General features: G+C 44.2%; 1 protein-coding gene across 8 annotated transcripts in view; it reads left to right on the forward strand.

The window, feature by feature from the left end:
• Positions 1 to 17,089, forward strand: part of NEO1 (neogenin 1) — a 178,653-nt gene that overhangs the window by 60,421 nt on the left and 101,143 nt on the right. For all 8 annotated transcript variants that reach the window (XM_066559131.1, XM_066559132.1, XM_066559136.1 and 5 more), the window contains exons 3-4: positions 9,613 to 9,888; positions 15,185 to 15,338. In XM_066559131.1, the coding sequence (XP_066415228.1) occupies positions 9,613 to 9,888; positions 15,185 to 15,338 (430 nt within the window). The remainder of the gene's footprint in view (positions 1 to 9,612; positions 9,889 to 15,184; positions 15,339 to 17,089) is intronic.

Consider the following 17,089-nt stretch of genomic DNA (forward strand, 5'->3'; position numbering starts at 1 on the left):
GAAAATATGGCAGGTGATAGAGTTAATCTGTGGAGAAGCAGGGATTTGGTGGAAGGGAGCTGGGACCAAATCCCTGAAATCCCGTGAGCTGACACTCGGCTGGGGGGTCTGGATGGTGAGACAAGGACAAAGTGACACCATACTGATGGTGCATCAACAGCCCTGAACTAGAAACTTGGCTGAACTTTGTTTAGATTGGATTCTCATTTGTTAATGTTTTGACTCAGATCAGATTTTTCTCTCTCTCTGCTCTGCATGTCAGCACCAGCAATCCCTGTGTAATTCTGTTTGACAAGTTAGCACGGGGCTCGCTCGGAATCCCGAGCTGTCAGCACAGTGATGGTTACATCTGCAGCCTGTGCTCTTCACTCCCTCCCTGCCTGCTCCTGTGTGCAATCAGCAAGAGATTTCAGCTTTATTAGTGTACAGGGGAGGCTCTGGGTGCTGGCATTGTTCAGGTTTCTGGCTGACTCAATATTGCTTTTTGAAAACAATAAGAAGCTGTGCTATTGCCCTAAGTGAAGGGTGACACAAAAGCAGCAAGGGTAAGAAGTATCAAGGCACAAGGGTATCTCTGATTAATGTTATATTTTTCTGTAACAAAAATTCAAGATGAAGTTCAATGACCCTGAAAAGGAAACAAACTGGAGGAAAAATATTTAGAATAAGGAAAAATTAAGTTATGACATTGGCTAGGGTTCAGTTCAGTGAGGTTAGTTCTTGGTAACATTGTTAAAAGCATAGGGTATATTTCATCCTTCACATAAATATGCTGGGAATAAAGATGTTAAAAATTGTTAACTCTCCAAGCCCTATTCATTTGCATATAGAAACCCCTATTTTGGGGGAACATGGGGAAATGTCTCTGGATAATTTGTATATTTCTGTAAAGGTGTTCCTCTTCCTTCTGTAACAGCTTCTGAAGTTGGCCCTGGCTTAAATGCATTGTCAGTCTGCTCTTAAAAACAGAATAAAAATTAGGCAAAGAAAGGCTCTGTTGTGGAGAGACCTCTAAAAACCTGGTTCTGATACTCTGAGCTTCATGGCCAGCAGCTGCTGGGGAGATCAGTGGTGTGCTGATGCCACCTGGGCTGTGCTGGTGTTGGATAATTATATATATATAAAGCAGTTATACGGCTTTTAGTGTTTGCCTTTATCCTGCCACGCACCCTTGTTGTCTCCAGACGCCTCTTTGAGCCGCATGTTTGTGTCTGTAAAAGTTCTTTGTGCTTTGTGCTTGTCTGCTGTTCTGTCAGCCTCCAAGCACCCTGGTTTTGGGGCTTTCTTTGCCATTCACGCATCCCGAGGAGTTTGCAGTGAAATTGTTGCTTATTTCCTGTCTCTAAATGCCTGTTGTCAGGTACCAGCTGTCTTTGTCACTGTCTATAGAGTTGCCTGCAAAAAGTTTTTCAGATCTTTCCTTTCTTCCAGTTTTGTGATAAATTTATCCTGACAGTCCTCTCTGTGCATTAATCTTCTTTGAATAGCTTGTTCACATGAGCTTCCGTAATTGATAGCCTCGCCTGGAACTAAAATTATTTAACCTGTCAAGCTCTTTTCTTCCACCACAACCCTCGGATCTTATTCTTCTTTTGTTATGGCTCTTGATTTTGTTTTAGGAAGAGTAATTGTGAGCCTGTAGGCTTCTTATTTTTAGGCAGTCTATTGATGAAGACCTGAAGTTCCTTAAATGATGAGGCAATCTGTGTGCCTTATCTTTAGGGCTTCTCTTGAAATCCCACAGGGGTTTCATTGGTCTTGCTATTAGAATGATCTTCAGCAGCAGCAAATAAATGACTCCATGGTTTGCATGCCCTCAGTTCATTTTTTCTGGCATTAGAATGTTGTTTTAGCTGTTTCTTGGTGTCTGTGGAGGTCAGATTCATTAGCTGCTGCAGCTTTTCCTGCTGCTGCTGCTGCTGGAGCTTTTGTGTTGTTTGGCCCTTGGACTGCCAGTCCTGTCTCCAATTTTCATGATGCTATTTCACCTCCTCCATCAGAAGATCTATTCTTTGTTTGTTTGCAGGGAATGTGAACTCCTTGTTTTGAAACTCTTCATTGACATCTAATAACCAAGTCAGAGCCCAGGTGAAGAGACTCTTAATTGCTTGCTTAAAACTAGTTCCTATTGAAAAACCCAGGTTTTCTTAAGCTTTTATATTTCAAATTGCCACTCCTTGCAGCACCTCTTGAGCCTGACCATGTACTATGGACAGACATCCACACCTCACTCCCACTGCTTTTCTTGGAGTTGTGGTTGTCAGTAGTGACCTCTGTATTTTTGAACATCTTCTTTCAGTGATGTTGTTGCTCCCATTTCATTTCTGAAATAATTTATTCATCTCCTCTTGATATCACCTAACTAGAATTTGGAATTGCTTGTTTTGCCAGGTAGAACATCATATTTGCTGATGTGTTTTCCTTGTCCCAACACCCTCTAAAATTTTTGGATATGTAGTAGATAAAGGGGAGAAATTGTTCCCTATGAGGGTGGGGAGGCCCTGGCACAGGTTGCCCAGAGAAGCTGTGGCTGCCCCTGCATCCCTGGAAGTGTCCAAGGCCAGGTTGGACAATATTTTCTCCAATATTTTGCTGGTTTTCAGTATATTTTGCTATTTTTCAGTATGTTTTTTTGTGGACCTTGCCCATGTCATCAGATAATTGAGCTTGAAAGGGGCCTTGGGACATGGGGAGTTCAGTTGTTTGTTCAGAAGAGCTCTGAGGTGCCGCCTGGTCACTTGGTGTGTCACTGCAGTGACAGCACCTGTGTCTGTGGGTGTTACTGATGTGTCCAGTGACATTTTGCTCTCATTCTGGCCAAGGGACACTGTTTTTAATCAGCACATACCATGCTGTCATGGCTGTGTTCAACCAGGTCAGGATTGTGGTTATGCTCTGACATTTCTCATTTGTGTTCTGTATTCCATGTACTTCCCATCTCTGTTTACCCAGCAAGGACATTTTTTAGGTTTTCCTCTCTCCCTGTTACAATCTTTGTAAAAATCCCCATCCCTTCCCCAAGGAGCTGTCTCCTGCCCAGATTTTTGGTTGTTTCTCCCCTGTCTGCTTTGCCTAAAGCAAGGGGGGAGAATGATGTGCTGCTTGGTGTTTGTAGCAAGGACTGGAAGCATCTGGCCTTTTCCTAATTCAGGTGCTGCTGGACTTGTGTTCTGCAGGACTGTTTGTAATTACAAAGTCTGCTCCATGTGCCAGTGAGATCCATGAAATATGGCTCATTAGCAGCAGTGTATTTTAAGCCATTTCACACCTCTGCCACTCCAACAAATGATGCTGAATAATGTTGGAGAGAAGGAGCTGTGATAATTTAATGAAGTGTCCACAGATGGCTGGACTTATTAATTTTTTAGCAGGGTTGGGGTGAGGAGCTGATGCACTAACAAAATAGGCAGCATCTTTGTGATGGCTGTGCTGCTGAAGGGTAGCAGATGTTGGAGCTGTCCTAACAGTAGGGGATCATGTTCCCATTCTCCAGGACCTCCTCGTGGTGCTGAAATCTCTACACTTCCCAAGAGGCTCTTTGGGGAAAGGAGTTACAGTTATGGATTTGTCATGAGTTCAAATTCGATCAGGCAGACAGGAATGGGGGAAAATTCAAGTGGCTGAAAATTGTGAGCAGTTTGTGGGATCATTCACAGACTAGTTGGATGAATTTCAGGTGGAGAGTGGAAGAAGCTGTAGGGTGGAATGTTTGGAGCTGGTGCTGCTGGAGTTACTTTAGACTTGGGTAAGTTAGGAGAAACTTGAATAAAAGTTGACTCTGGGCAGCAAAGGCTTTTCACAGATGGTATCCAGGAGGGAACAGGATGGAAAACCTGCCAGCTGCTCCTGTGCTTTGCTTTTTCCATATTGCAGTAGCAATGGGGGAAAAAACAGAAAACATTTGCTGAGCACATCGAGATGTCACAAGAAGACCTGAAACCAGCCTTGGGAAAATGTTAATTGCACAAACATGTGATGTGTGTGTTTAGAGCAGTCTAATGCTTGTACTAAGTGTTATCCTAAATTCCAGTCAGAGCAGTGGCAACAGAGGGGACACAAGTGAGGAAAACTCCCAGAGGCTTGTGGCCACTCCTACAGCCCTGCCCCAGGCAGGAAAAGGGGATTCCTCCCCAGCTTTCTCTTCCCTAGAGATGAAGAGATGGTTCTCATCTCTCCCTTCCCTTCTGCAGTGTTGATGTGCTGAGATGGGTCCCAAAGGGTTGGTAGGGCTCTGGGGGGTTGAGCTGTGCATGGCCATGGCACCCACGTTAACCAGAGCAGGGTTTGCAGCCAGAGCTCAGGCAGGTGTGACTCTGCAGTTACTGCACTCAAGTGAGCCAGTTATTTAGTAATGGTTGATAATGAAGCTTTTTTCCTTTCAGTCTCCTTGTATATGATTGGCACTGGCTGCAGTTGCAGGGAGGCTGCTGAACTGGATTGGCATCTGGCTCAGGGCAGTGAATTCCCTGATTCTGCAGACTCCAGGAGATGAAATACTGGCTCCATTGAGGGCAGGAGACTACAGCCAGAATTTTAACCATCTGTGTTTTCTAGGAGCCTGGGAATTATTGCTCTTCTAGGCACATCTTTTTCAGAAATGGAGACAATGAGCCACAAATCTCAGTAAGGCTGAGACTGGGAATGCTGATTGAATGCACCACATTTGCATTAATAGATTGTTCATTCACATTCCTACCATTGCTCTGGGCTTGGATGAGGGGAAGGAAGAAACAAAAGGGAAGGAGAAAAGAGGCACAGAGTTGACTTCCCCACCTTCTCTGCCACTTGCATTGTCCTGGCAGAAATGAGGGGTTTGGGATGCATCTAATCCCTGTTATGTGCATGTGAGTGCACTGTTGCTTATGTGTTCTCCTGCCCGTGTTTAGAGAGCATTCCAAATGGAAAATCATCCTTCCTAAATTTAGTTTATTAACCTGCATTCTTGCTAGGTCAGTAGTATTTTCCTTTGGTGTCCTGAGATCGATACCTAATGTATGTGCACTGCCACAGAATGATTAATGTGTGTACAAACACGAAAAAATTGTCTTCAATGTCAGAAGCCCAAAGTGTCATTTATCATGACATCCATTTACCAAAAGATGGGCTGATGTCTTCAACTGATTGTCCTGCACCACATGGCTGAGGAGTGGGGGCTGCTCCCTCAATTAGGAGTGACCTTCCATCCCTGGCAGTGCCCAAGGCCACCTTGGATGGGGCTTGGAGCACCCTGGCACAGTGGAAGGTGTCCCTGCACAGGGCAGGGGGTGGCACTGGATGGGCCTTAAGGTCCCTTCCACCCCAAACCATCCTGGGACTCTACTCATCATTAGAACTTCTTGCTCAGCCTTTGTGGTTGAAGTGTTTGGGAAATACCAAGCACTGAGCGAAAAGTATCAACTTCTTAAAAACTTAACTTTAAAAATAGTTGTAAAAGTGTTTGTAGTTTAACCAGATTGAATTGGCTTACATGGTAATGCCTCTAAAAATGACTATAGAAAGTTGAGGAAATGCTGGCTTAGAAGTTGATAATTGATGTTTTGAAGAGAGCAGCTCTGTAATGGAAAGGTTCTGGGCTGGGAGATGAAAGGATATTTTCTAGTGGCTCACTGCTGCAGGAGGTGTGCCAGCATTCTGGGACCTGCTCCTGGATTTATAAACAGATCTCCAAATTAATAGCAATTAAAGCCTGGGTTTGGAGTGCTTTTTGTAATGCATCATGATTGTTTTGTGGTTGTTTGTTAGCTGAAGCAAAGGGTCCTCCTCCACAGTGGAGGCTTTTAAGCAGTGCAAATTGCCAATAATTGTAGAATAAGAGAAAATTACTCTTTAGGACAAAATTATAGGCTAGGTTAAAATGTATATTTTAAAACCACACAGGACTATGACGAAATACAGGTTTTAGTGGCATTTAAGATGACTTGGAAAATGAACTGTAATTTCATTTCCAGTGAGTAATGAAAGCATCTTGAATAAAGCTTATTTAACCTCAGTGGAGCACCTGCACACAACAGAAGGCACAAGGTCTGTCCTGTCCAGGAAATGAACAGCACTTGTCAGGGATTAAAATTAAAGGATATTTGAGCTGTATGTGAGGAATTGCAGGGCTTCAGTCCTCCAGGAACTTTCCTGCTTGTGCCTGAAGTAGCCAGTGTGGGGCTGTACCAGTGGGAGCTGCTGGGAGCAGAGATGGCAAAGGTGAGGTGAAAACAGAAGTGTCACAGGGTCACCTGGCTAAAGGAGGAGACCCAGGATTCCCTCCCAGGATGGGGAAAGAACTGGCTTCATATGCTTCATATGCTCTCTTAATAAATGAGAATATTGAGAGAGATAAGAATCAGAGGTAATTATGAACATATAATGGGTTCTGTCAAGAAGGAGATTTTCAGAAAGGACAGATGCTTCAGAGCCTGCAGTTCAGAGGCTCAGGGTTAACAGCCTCATCAGCTGTAAGAACAACTTATTTACCCACTGAATTAGTGAGTGTGGCAAAGGAGGAGACCTTGGTACCCTTGCTGTGGCCTCCATGGTCTCACAGGAAGAATTAAGTAATGCTCCAGACTGCCTAATGATGGAACTTGTGAGCACAGTGTGCAGATCAGGCAGGTGCACAGCTACCTTGGGATTGTGCTGGGACAGAGGGAGAGGTGATTCAGGACAGGAAAAGGTCCCTTGGCTTCTAGGATGGATTGTGCAGAGCCTCTGAGATGGTTCCATCTTTGGGGAAGATCCTTTCAATAGGCAGAGAAGCAGTTTTGTTGTATTTCTGTGGATGTGTGTGATCTTAAATGACTCTGGGCACTGGGGTTTGTGTTTCTGCCAGGGGTGCTTGGTGGGAGAGCAGGAGGCATTGGGGTCAGTTGGAGCAAGGGAGGTTCTGGCTGGGTTTAAAGAGGGAGCTCTGCTCCATGGGGTGGAAGAGGTTGCCCAAAGGTTGTGCAGTCTCCACCCCTTGGGGATTTTTGAGGTCTGACTGGACAAATCCCCAAGTTACCAGCTCTGACCTTGTAGCTGATTCTGCTCTGCCTGGGTCCCTTCCTTCCAAAATTATCCCAGCATTCTGCATCTTTAAAGGTCAATGGGTGTTTGGGGATTGAGGGAGAGAAACTAAAGATTGTAGCTTCATTAAGCAGAAGGAAAGTTGAAAGAAAGAAGTTGGATTTTTTGTTCCTGTGAATACCTTGGAGGGACTGATGGATAAATATCAAAGATGCAAAATAATACCAAAACAAGGTCAAGATCAAAGGACTTGCAAGTTGGTTGGAAATACTCTGGGAGGGGAAACTAGAAACAAATTTTCTTGGAGGAATGAAGTTCTGGGAGGAGTCCCCAGGTGGGACTCAGAGAGGGAAGAAAATCTGTAACAGTTGGAGATGAGCTGTACGGGATTATGGAAGGCTCTTGACAGGACAGAAGTGATTTGCATGTCAGGATATATAAATCCTAATCCTAAATGTTAGGATATATGAATCCTCCTCTGGTAGGATTCAGTCTGGCTGTCCTGTAGGATCAGTCCTTCTACTGGTGCATTCCCAGTGCATTTGTGATAGGTATTAAGTGAGACTTGTGAAAATAGGGGTTGAACTGTGGCAGATTTGATCATTTCCTGTGCAGAATGCTTAGAGTGGGGTGACTGTGGCTGCCTGCCCATCCAGCTGTGCCCTCACTCTGCTCCTCAGCAGGATGGAGAGGAAATAAGATTAAAGTGACTGAGTCAAGATGGGATCACTCCCAGTTACTGTAATGGCAGAACAACCTTGACTTGTGGAAAATTAATTTAATTTCTTGACAACTAAAGTCATTTGAGTGGTAAGAAAAAACCAAACTAAAGTGCTCTCCCTGTCTGCTCCCCATTTCCATGTGCAACTCCCTGCCTTCATTCCCAATTCTTCAGGCTCATGCTCTACCCTGGTTTCCCAGGGTGACACCCAAAGCTGCCCTTCCTCCTCTCCCTCCTCCTCCTCTGACCTGCCTGCTCCAGGATTGTACCTCACCCTTCCCTCACTGCTGTCCTGTGCTATTCCCTGTCCTGGATGTGTCCCCAGCTTCACTGGCTGCCTCAGCTGTGGCTCCAGCTGTGTCCCCAGCTCTTCCCACAACTCCTCCAAGGTTTGGCTTCCCCAGCCCAACTGTGAAGCCATTAAATGGGCTCTGGGTGTTTCTGGAGAACATTTTTATGGAAAAGGTGACACAGGTTGTGCAGCACTGCTGGGTCAGCTCTGTGGTGTGCCCTGGAGAAACTCTGGTCTCAGGCACACTGGGAATGTTCATATGCAAATATTTACCTCAGTGTTTACCTTGTGGCCCTGTACAGAGGCTTTTGGGTAAGTGAAGGTGTTTTATAGGCGGCATTGGAGGAGCTGTGGCTGTTCCATCCCTGAAGTGTCTCAGGCTGGACAGGGCTTGGAGCACCTTGGGGTAGTGCAAGGTGTCCCTGTCCATGGCAGGGGTGGGACTGAATGAGCCTTAAGGTCCCTTCCAAGCCAAACCATTCCAGGATTCTGTGATTATTTGGTCTGTTTGCCTTTACACCATCCATGTTTAGGATTGTCCTGTCAGCTGTTAAGGTTTTTTAAGAGTTGGAGAGCATCTTAATGTAGCCCTGATTTTTTAAGATTTTCTAAGCCTTCTGATGTTTACATTCTTGTAATGAGCTTTCTCGCACACTTTCTGTAAATAACTGATTGTTTTGCATTCTTTTATGGAGGAGGAGAAGTTTGATGGACTGTTGGTTTGTCCAGTGTCATTGGAGAGGTGGCACTGTCACCCTCCAATCCACTGTCTCTTTTAGAAAACTATAAATGTTAGAGTCAGAAAATAAACTTCCCTTTTTACCTTGAGAGCAGCAACGTGTCCACGTCGTGTTATTTCGTGTCCTATAGTGATGTGAAAAATGTGTATTTTTTGATTGGCTTTTCACAAATATTAAAATGAATATTATATATTGTGTTAGAAAGTTATGCTGTATTAATTCTCTTAAGTAGTGTGTTAAATGTAGTTTTAGGTTATAACATAATATTAAAATAGAAACGATGCTATGTAGGATACTTTTTTTTCTAAAAAAAGACTCGCACTGAGAGCAGCCACAGGACACCACATCTTTCAGAGAAAGAGAATTTATTGCTCCATTATCAGGGGAAATGAACTTCTTCCCACCTTGCTCGGGCAGGATGACACCTTTAGGATTAAGATGAAGAAGCTGACACTGCCCAGACCGAATCCTGTGTTTGAATGGAATTTATGCATCATGGATGAGGTGTATGAATATGCAACAGGCTGTTGTGTTTAAGGGTTAATCCTCTGTTAACGTGGGTCCTGTTTTGGGCCTGTGCTGCCCAGAAAAGGTACCTGGATGTCCTTAACTCTTTGTCTCTGTTGTCTCATATTGTCCTAATTCAAATTGTCCAAATTATTATTACTCTACTTATATTGCTATTTTTATAACCATTTTATTACTATTAAACTTTTACCATTTGAAAAACAAATGATTGGCGTTTTTCACAACGACATCTTAACTTTTCCAAAACTCCATTCTTGAGTCTTGACTTGAACTTCCAGTCTTTGTTGCCCTGCTCAGCACATCTCCAACCCTTTATTCCTTTCCTTTGCCCGCAGGTCTGCCCAGGTTCACGAGCCAGCTGGAGCCCACCTGGGTGCGCCGCGGGGGCAGCGCCGTGCTGGGCTGCGAGGTGACGGCCGAGCTGGCGCCGCTGCTGCGCTGGGAGCGCGAGCGGCAGGCGCTGGCCCCGGAGCCGCGCGTGCTGCAGCTGCCCGGGGGGGCCCTGCTGCTCAGCAACGCCTCGGACAGCGACGCGGGGCTCTACCGCTGCCTGCTCGACACCCCCGGCGCCCCCAAGTACAGCGACGAGGCCGAGCTCAGAGTCCTGCCAGGTACCACCCGAGAGAAGCGTGCTCTTTGTGAGGGTCCCCAGGACGAGGGAAGAGATGAGAATCTGGCTCCATGCTCTCAGAAGGCTGATTTCTTATTTTATGGTATTCTATTATTGTTGCAGCCTGAATTGCTGCTAGTAAAGTGCAAGGTAAAGAAGCAGAAAGGGCCTTTGCATAATATCCACAGATGTTGAGTTCAGCTGTGTGGTGAGATGTTCCAGTCCCACACCCACACACCCCCCAAGGTCCAGATCTCTCCCCCACGGGCCCCCTGGCTGCCCTTGGTCTCCTTGGGGCGATAGGTGGTTTGTTAGATGGGGGTTTATCGATCCCAACAACAGGAGTTTAGGTTGGATGATTAAGGAGAATGAGGTAATTGTGATGATTAAGTGAGTCATGAAGTAAGCATGATAAAAAACCAGGGGCTGGGGTTTAGTTGAGGCATACCATTAAAGACAGGGAGAGTCCTCTTTCTTTAGCTTAAAAGGCTAATGCTGGTTCATAGCTTCATAATGATTAGGATGATATTAGAGAGAATCAGCTTTCAAAGTTAGCAAGTGGGCAGTACAAGGATAAGGGCCAGTCAGGGAAATGGGAGGGAGTGGCTCAGGAACACCTGTGTTCAGACATAGGAATAGGGGAAGGAGCCAATGGGGTGTAACTTAGGAGATGTCCCCCCAGGGCTTCTACATATTATATTTAAAGAATGCTATACTAAAACTATACTAAAGAAAAAGAAAGGATACATCAGAAGGCTTGACAAGAATGATAATGAAAATTTGTAACTGACTCCTCAGAGTCTGACACAGCTGGCTGTGATTGGTCATTAAGTTAAAACAATTCACATGGAACCAATCAAACATGCACCTGCTGGTAAACAACCTCCAGACCACATTCCAAAGCAGCAAACACAGGAGAAGCAATCAGATAATTATTATCTACATTTTTCTCTGAGGCTTCTCAACTTCCCAGGAGAAGAAATCCAGGTGAAGGGATTTTTCAGAAAACATCACAGTGACAGAGATGCAGAGAAAAGAATGAATAAAACAATTCTTATCTCATTGGCTGCTCCTGTGTTGTGCCAAAGTTGAATGCAATATGGAGATTGTTAACCCAAAGTGAGAGTGGTTTCTTTCCTTGGCCTGTCAGGGCCAAGCAGGCTGTCAGTCAGCAGAGAGTCACAAGATTTTGGGCACTTGAGTTGGGTGCTTGTGCAGATTCAGTTTAGATGTAATGTAATATAGTGTAACATAGTATAGTATAATAGTAATGGACTATAGTGTAATATATATGTATAGTATAATGTTTGTATATATTATATATTTTATATATATTATATATTTTTAATATATTATATATAATATATATAATATACATAATGTAATGTAATATGGTGTAATATAGATGTATAGTATAATGTGTGTATATATCATATATATTTTATATATATTATATGTATTTATATATATTATATATAATTTATATGACATACATAGTATAAAGTAATACAGTGTAATATAGTGTAATATATATGTATAGTATAATGTGTATACATAATATGTATTTTTATAGATATATAATATATATGATATACATAGTATGATATAATGTAATACAGTGTAATATAGTACAGTATAATAGTAAGGTAATATAGTGTAATATATATGTATAGTATAATGTTTATATAATATCTATATATAAATATACGTAGTATAATGTAATGTAATACAGTGTAATGTAGTATAGTGATTCTATAGTATAGAATAATACAGTATAATACAGTAATTAATTGGCCCTCTGAGATCCATGGAGTCAGATGCATCACTTCCTCCCCCTCGTTGGGGTTGCTCTGCCTTTACTGTAGGTTGCCACTACTGCTCTCTGCACTGAGCTGCTCCAGGCCCTGAGCTCTTCATGGCTGGACACTGGAGACACTCTCAGGCTGCTTTCCTCTTCAGCTTTTAAGGCATTTTGGGGAAAAAAAATTAAAAGCTGCCAGTAATACACTTCCATTGGGATGTGATACAAAGGGGGAACCAACTGTTCCTTTGAGTAGAAGTGTTTGGGGACTTGTACATTTTTTTCAGGTTGAATCCCATGTTTCAAACCTTGTGGAAGCTTTGCCAAGAAATTGGTGCTTAGTCTGTCACTCTTGGGATGCTTAAGCTCAGGTGGTTTTAATTCTTCCCATATTCAGGAAGTTCTGACCATCTAAACATTGGGACCTTTGGGGGAGTCTTCAACTCAGGGTCTTTGTCCGCAGGCCCTGAGCTTTTCACAGTGGTTGGAAACAGGCTGGAGACACTCACAGGCTGCCTTCCCATATTTAATGGTTCAGCTTTTAAGACATTTTGTGGAAAGACTTCTTAAAATAAAACCCCAATAATATACTTCCATTGTGACATGTTACAAAATGGAAATTGACTGTTTCTGTGAGTATAAAAGTTTGGGGATTTCTAAGTTTCACATGTTGAACCCCATGTTTCAAACCCGTGGAAGCGTCACAAAGAAATTGGTGCTTAGTCTGTTGCTCTTGGGATACTTTAGCTGAGGTGCTTTTAATTGTCCCAGTATTCTGGAAACTGATTGTCTAAGCAATGAGACCTTTTGGGAAGTCTCCAACCCTCAGAGGAGGTGACATTTTACTTTGGAAGGTTCAGCTTTGCCTGTTGTGCTGAAATGTTGAGATATTTTTGTTAGAACAGAAGTCCAGTGCTGATGTAAACTATTGGCACATTCAGTGTGTTCTGTTCCCAGTGACACCACCAGCTGTTTTAATACAAAGGTTTGAAAAGTGACCAAAAATAGGACAGGAATGTGGGTTGTGCTTTCCCAAACTAGGGAAATAGAGGCTGTGTTTCCTAAGGGCTTCCTTAATTGTTCCCAGAGCTGTCTCTTCTGGATTGGAATTCTCCATGTTGGAATTCTCATTCAGTTGTTACTCTTGGAGAGCTGCTGGAGGGAGTTGATGAGTTTCCATCTTGGCAATCTCTCAGGGTTAGGCTGGGCAATGCTGTGGTTGGCCTCACCTGGAGCAGGTGGACTTGAGGCAGGTGGGGGCACCTCCAGGGGTCCCTTTCAAGGAATAGCTCTGTTTCTTGGCCCTTCTCTACTTAGAATACTAAATTATTCTGTAAAATACCCCATTTTGTACAGTTACAGCTCTCTTTTGAAATTGGGGTGTTGGAAATGAATCATCCTTAAAGTAGGACTGTTCCATTCAGTTCTTTGGCCTCTCCAACTAAGGATACAGGGCTTGAAAAAAAGCCCTTTAGGAAAAGATTGATTGAATTCCTGTAGTTTGGATTGCCTTCATGTTTCTGCAGCCCTTCAAATGCTGAGGATTTTGCTGATTTTTTTTTTTTTTTGGATACTGAAGATTTCTTGAAAACTTCCGTATTACACTGATCTTTTGAATCCTTTTTGGCTGCAGCTGTAGTTTACTTGCTTTTGTAATGTTTTGCTGAAAGTGATGAAATAGAGCTGTGTTAGGGAATTTAAATGATGCTGTTTCTTTGCTCCATCATGAATCCAAAAGTATTGATGGTGAAGTTTGGTAAAATCCCCTTTTTTAGAAAGTGGGATTAAGCTGTTGAAGGGAAAGCTCCCTTAGTCTTGAGCAGTCCCATAATTGATTGTTTGGCCTGAGAAGTATTTGAAAGAAGGATTTGGATTAATCTGTTCTTTATTCACTTTATTCCTCATTTAAATGGTTATCTGATGTGGGGCTGACAGTGAACCCCACCAGTGCTTCCCAGGCTTTGAAGCACACCCAGCACACTCCTGCATCCCAGGGACTGACATCCTCAGACAGTGTTCTGCTGCTTAAACGTTCTGCTTTGGCTGATACCAGGCTGCCACTGAGCAGAGAGATGCATTTCTGAGCTCTGCCACTTCACAGTGGGTGCTTTCAAACAAGGACTGCAAGGGAAAAATGGCACTTAGCTTTGGGATGCAGTTTCCATTTACCTGGGAGCTTGGAGCAGTGGGAGTTGTGTCTGCAGGGAATCACCCTGGCTCCTGTCAGTGTAGGGATGGCTGCCTGGAGGTGTTGGACCCCTGCTTTGCAGCCTGGCTGCTCCAGGTCCCTGTCACTTCTTCCCCACGCACAGCAGGGCAGGCAGAGCAGTTCCTGCCAGGAATGTGGGCAGAGCTGCAGGGATGGGGCTGGCTGATCCAGGACTGCTCAGAGCTTGGCTGCCTCTGCCTGTGCCAGCTCCCACATGGCATTTCCACCTGTTCTGCTTCCCCCAAGTGTCCTGGCACCTCCTGGTGTTGTGCCTTGGGGCTCATGTGTGCCTTGAGCTCAGTGCTGTGAACACTCAGTTTTATTTTTACTGTTTTGAGCTGAAGAACACCAAAACAACAACTTCCTGAAATCCCTGTGAGTATCACCTCAGGCCCAAGTGAGAGAGCAGCCAAAGATGTGTGTGATGAGACACAGAGGGTGCTTCATTCAGGGAGCAGGAGTAGAGTAGGTACAGAATACTCTGTCCCCATTTTAGAGGGCCAGAAATAATTTGAGGTTTTGTCCAGGTGTGGAGCTTTGCTGCCATAACACCTTCAAACAGCCCTCAGAGTGCTGGCAATGCAGGGTGAGCCCCAAGTGCTGCTGCTCTGTAGAGCTCACTTCATCTGGGCACAGTGCAGGGCACACACAGAGGCTACACCCTGTAGTAGGGACTGAGTAAACATGTCAGTGCCTCCTATTCTTCTTAAGGGTGGGAAGAAAAGGGAACAAACCCCACTCAGCCTAATCCAATGTAGAACCACTTCAGAGGATTCCCTGTTTTCATAAGGATGGAGAGCTGCGGTGGGGCATTTTTTTGTGTTGTTCAGCATGTACATTCCTTGGTTGTTGTATTTTACCTGGGGTCAGTCACTGCTGCAATAATTTAATTTTCCAACGTGTAAAAGCACTTCCTCAGGAGGCTCCCTGATGAAGCCCAAGGCTTGCTGGACAAACTCAAACCTGCTCCTTTCTTTCCTAAATCTCTGCTACCTGGTGGAAGTTCCAGTTTCAGAGCTGTACTTTTGAGCTGGAATAGTTTCCCAGGGAGCTGGAAGAGTGAGAATCCCAAAAGTGGGGAATCACTTTGCATGTCTGGAGGAAATGGAAACCAGGCTGGGAGAGGCTGTGGGTGAGGCGGGGATGGAATCCTCCGGAGGCCCAGGAAAGGAATTGGAAGTTTCATTTGTGATTTTCTTTGGCTGGTTGGATTTTGGTTCCGAGGGTTTCTGGTGGCTTTTACCATGAGTTTGCCCCCGGTGCCAGCTGTGTGCTGTCCTGTTGCAGATGCAGAGGAGCCCCAGAAGCTGGCGCTGCTGAAGCCTCCCTCATCCCTGAGCCGCCTGGCCGGGCAGAGCGCCCTGTTCCCCTGCGTGGCCGCCGCCTTCCCTCCTCCCCTGGTCAGGTGGACACGGAACGGGGAGGAGCTCCCCACCGATGGGTGAGTACCGGCTGTGCCAGCCCTGGCCCTGGCTGATGGCAGCAATCCCGCTGGAGGCAGCCTTTGGGCTGGTGCACGCCTTCCTTTGGGCTTGGAACCTGCAGAGCACAGCCTGAGCTCAAATGCTCAAGGCTCAGTCTTGGGATAAGGGAGACTTTGGAACCAGTCTCAAGGTATTTTTTTGCAGCTGTTTGAAGCCAAGAAATCTTGTCTGAAACAGGGAGGTTATTAAGAATGGATTACTTGTAGACTGGCACTGGAGTAGAAGCAACAATTGAGGGAGTAAGGACACTGCAGGAAAAGGAGGATGACTTGGGGTATTCTGAGTGTGAAGCCCTGCACTCATTCTTTCTGCAGTGGAAATGTCCACTCTGTGTCAGAATGTCCCACAGGAATGGAAGAATAAGTGTTTAAAGCAAAATGACACATTTTCTCATTAAAATAGAATGATAAAACTGTAGGCATGATGGCAAAAAAATCAGTGAGCTTTCAGAGATGTATAGAGTGAGAACTTACACATTGTCGTTGCTGGCATAGTCAGGATAATGTGGTAGGAAATCCATATTAAAGTAGCAGAACAAATCTTATCAAGGCCATTTTTGTCTATGTAATGAACATGCTTCCTAGAACCAGGATTTCACACAGTTATTTGAATGTTTTCCATGTCCCTCAAAGTCAGCAGTGAGATTAATGGGGAGCCAAGTTAATCATGGAACAAGGAGAGGTAAATTGTGACACAGAAAGCAGCCAGAACAATGCTCAAGTCTCTGCAGCACCAGGGATATAATATATCTCTCTTTTGGCAACTCTTAAATTAAAAGAATCCAGGGGCTGGTAATTTGAACTGTCTTTGATGGGAGGCTGCTGTGGGAAATGACAAACAGCCCCTGAGAGATGGTGCTGTGTCAGTGTGAAGGCACATGATTTAAATTCAGGGGGTTTTAGAAATATAAGAGCTCACTCCCCTACAAAAGCTGGTGCAGACTCATTAGAGCAGCACAATCAAATGGGGTGAAATGGCAGAATAAATGTGCCTGGCAAGAGCTGAATTTGTTGTTCTTGTATGTAAAGTGATGTCATGTCACATCTTTGGGAAGTTTTGATGCCCTGTCCTTCTCTAGGTTGTGGCACATTCAGGGCACAGGGAGGTTAAAGCTCTCCTTTTATTTTCTTGATTTTTGAGACATAAAGCCCAGATTTTCCCACCACTGAATACAGTGCTGTTAATTCCCTTTGGAATTTGCTTCCCTCATTCTCTGAGGTTACCATGATAACTTCTTAGGGCTTCACAGGTATTTTCTTTTTCTCAGAACTCAGAGTGAGAAATTGTTCTGGAGGGCTGGAGCATAACATTAGTAAATATACTTGAACTTCAAATGTACACAATTTGAACCAAGTCTAACCTGATTTTTCAGAATATTTAGCATTAGTTTTTAGCGGTTTGCCTTTTGTTACAAGAGTGGGTTCCAGGTTACTTTTTGCAACACTTAACTCTTTCCTTAAAGTTAAACGTGCTCATTGTAGGCTTGAGTTTTTTAAGGTAGGTAAAGGTAGAAATTTGATCTTTTTCCCCTCTGTGGGGTAAACTTTTTTCATTGTTCCTTCAAGTGATCAAACTGAGCCAAAGCTCCCAAGTCTGCTGCTTGTGACTGTGGCTGAACAGGGCAGGGATTCAAAGAGCTGAGAACAGAGACCTCTTAAACTCCATTTACCCTCCAGCTATTGTGTTATTGGTGTGAATAGAATAACTG

This window comes from Molothrus aeneus, chromosome 13 (genome assembly GCF_037042795.1).
Source record: "Molothrus aeneus isolate 106 chromosome 13, BPBGC_Maene_1.0, whole genome shotgun sequence".
NCBI classification, from domain to species: Eukaryota; Metazoa; Chordata; class Aves; order Passeriformes; family Icteridae; genus Molothrus; species Molothrus aeneus.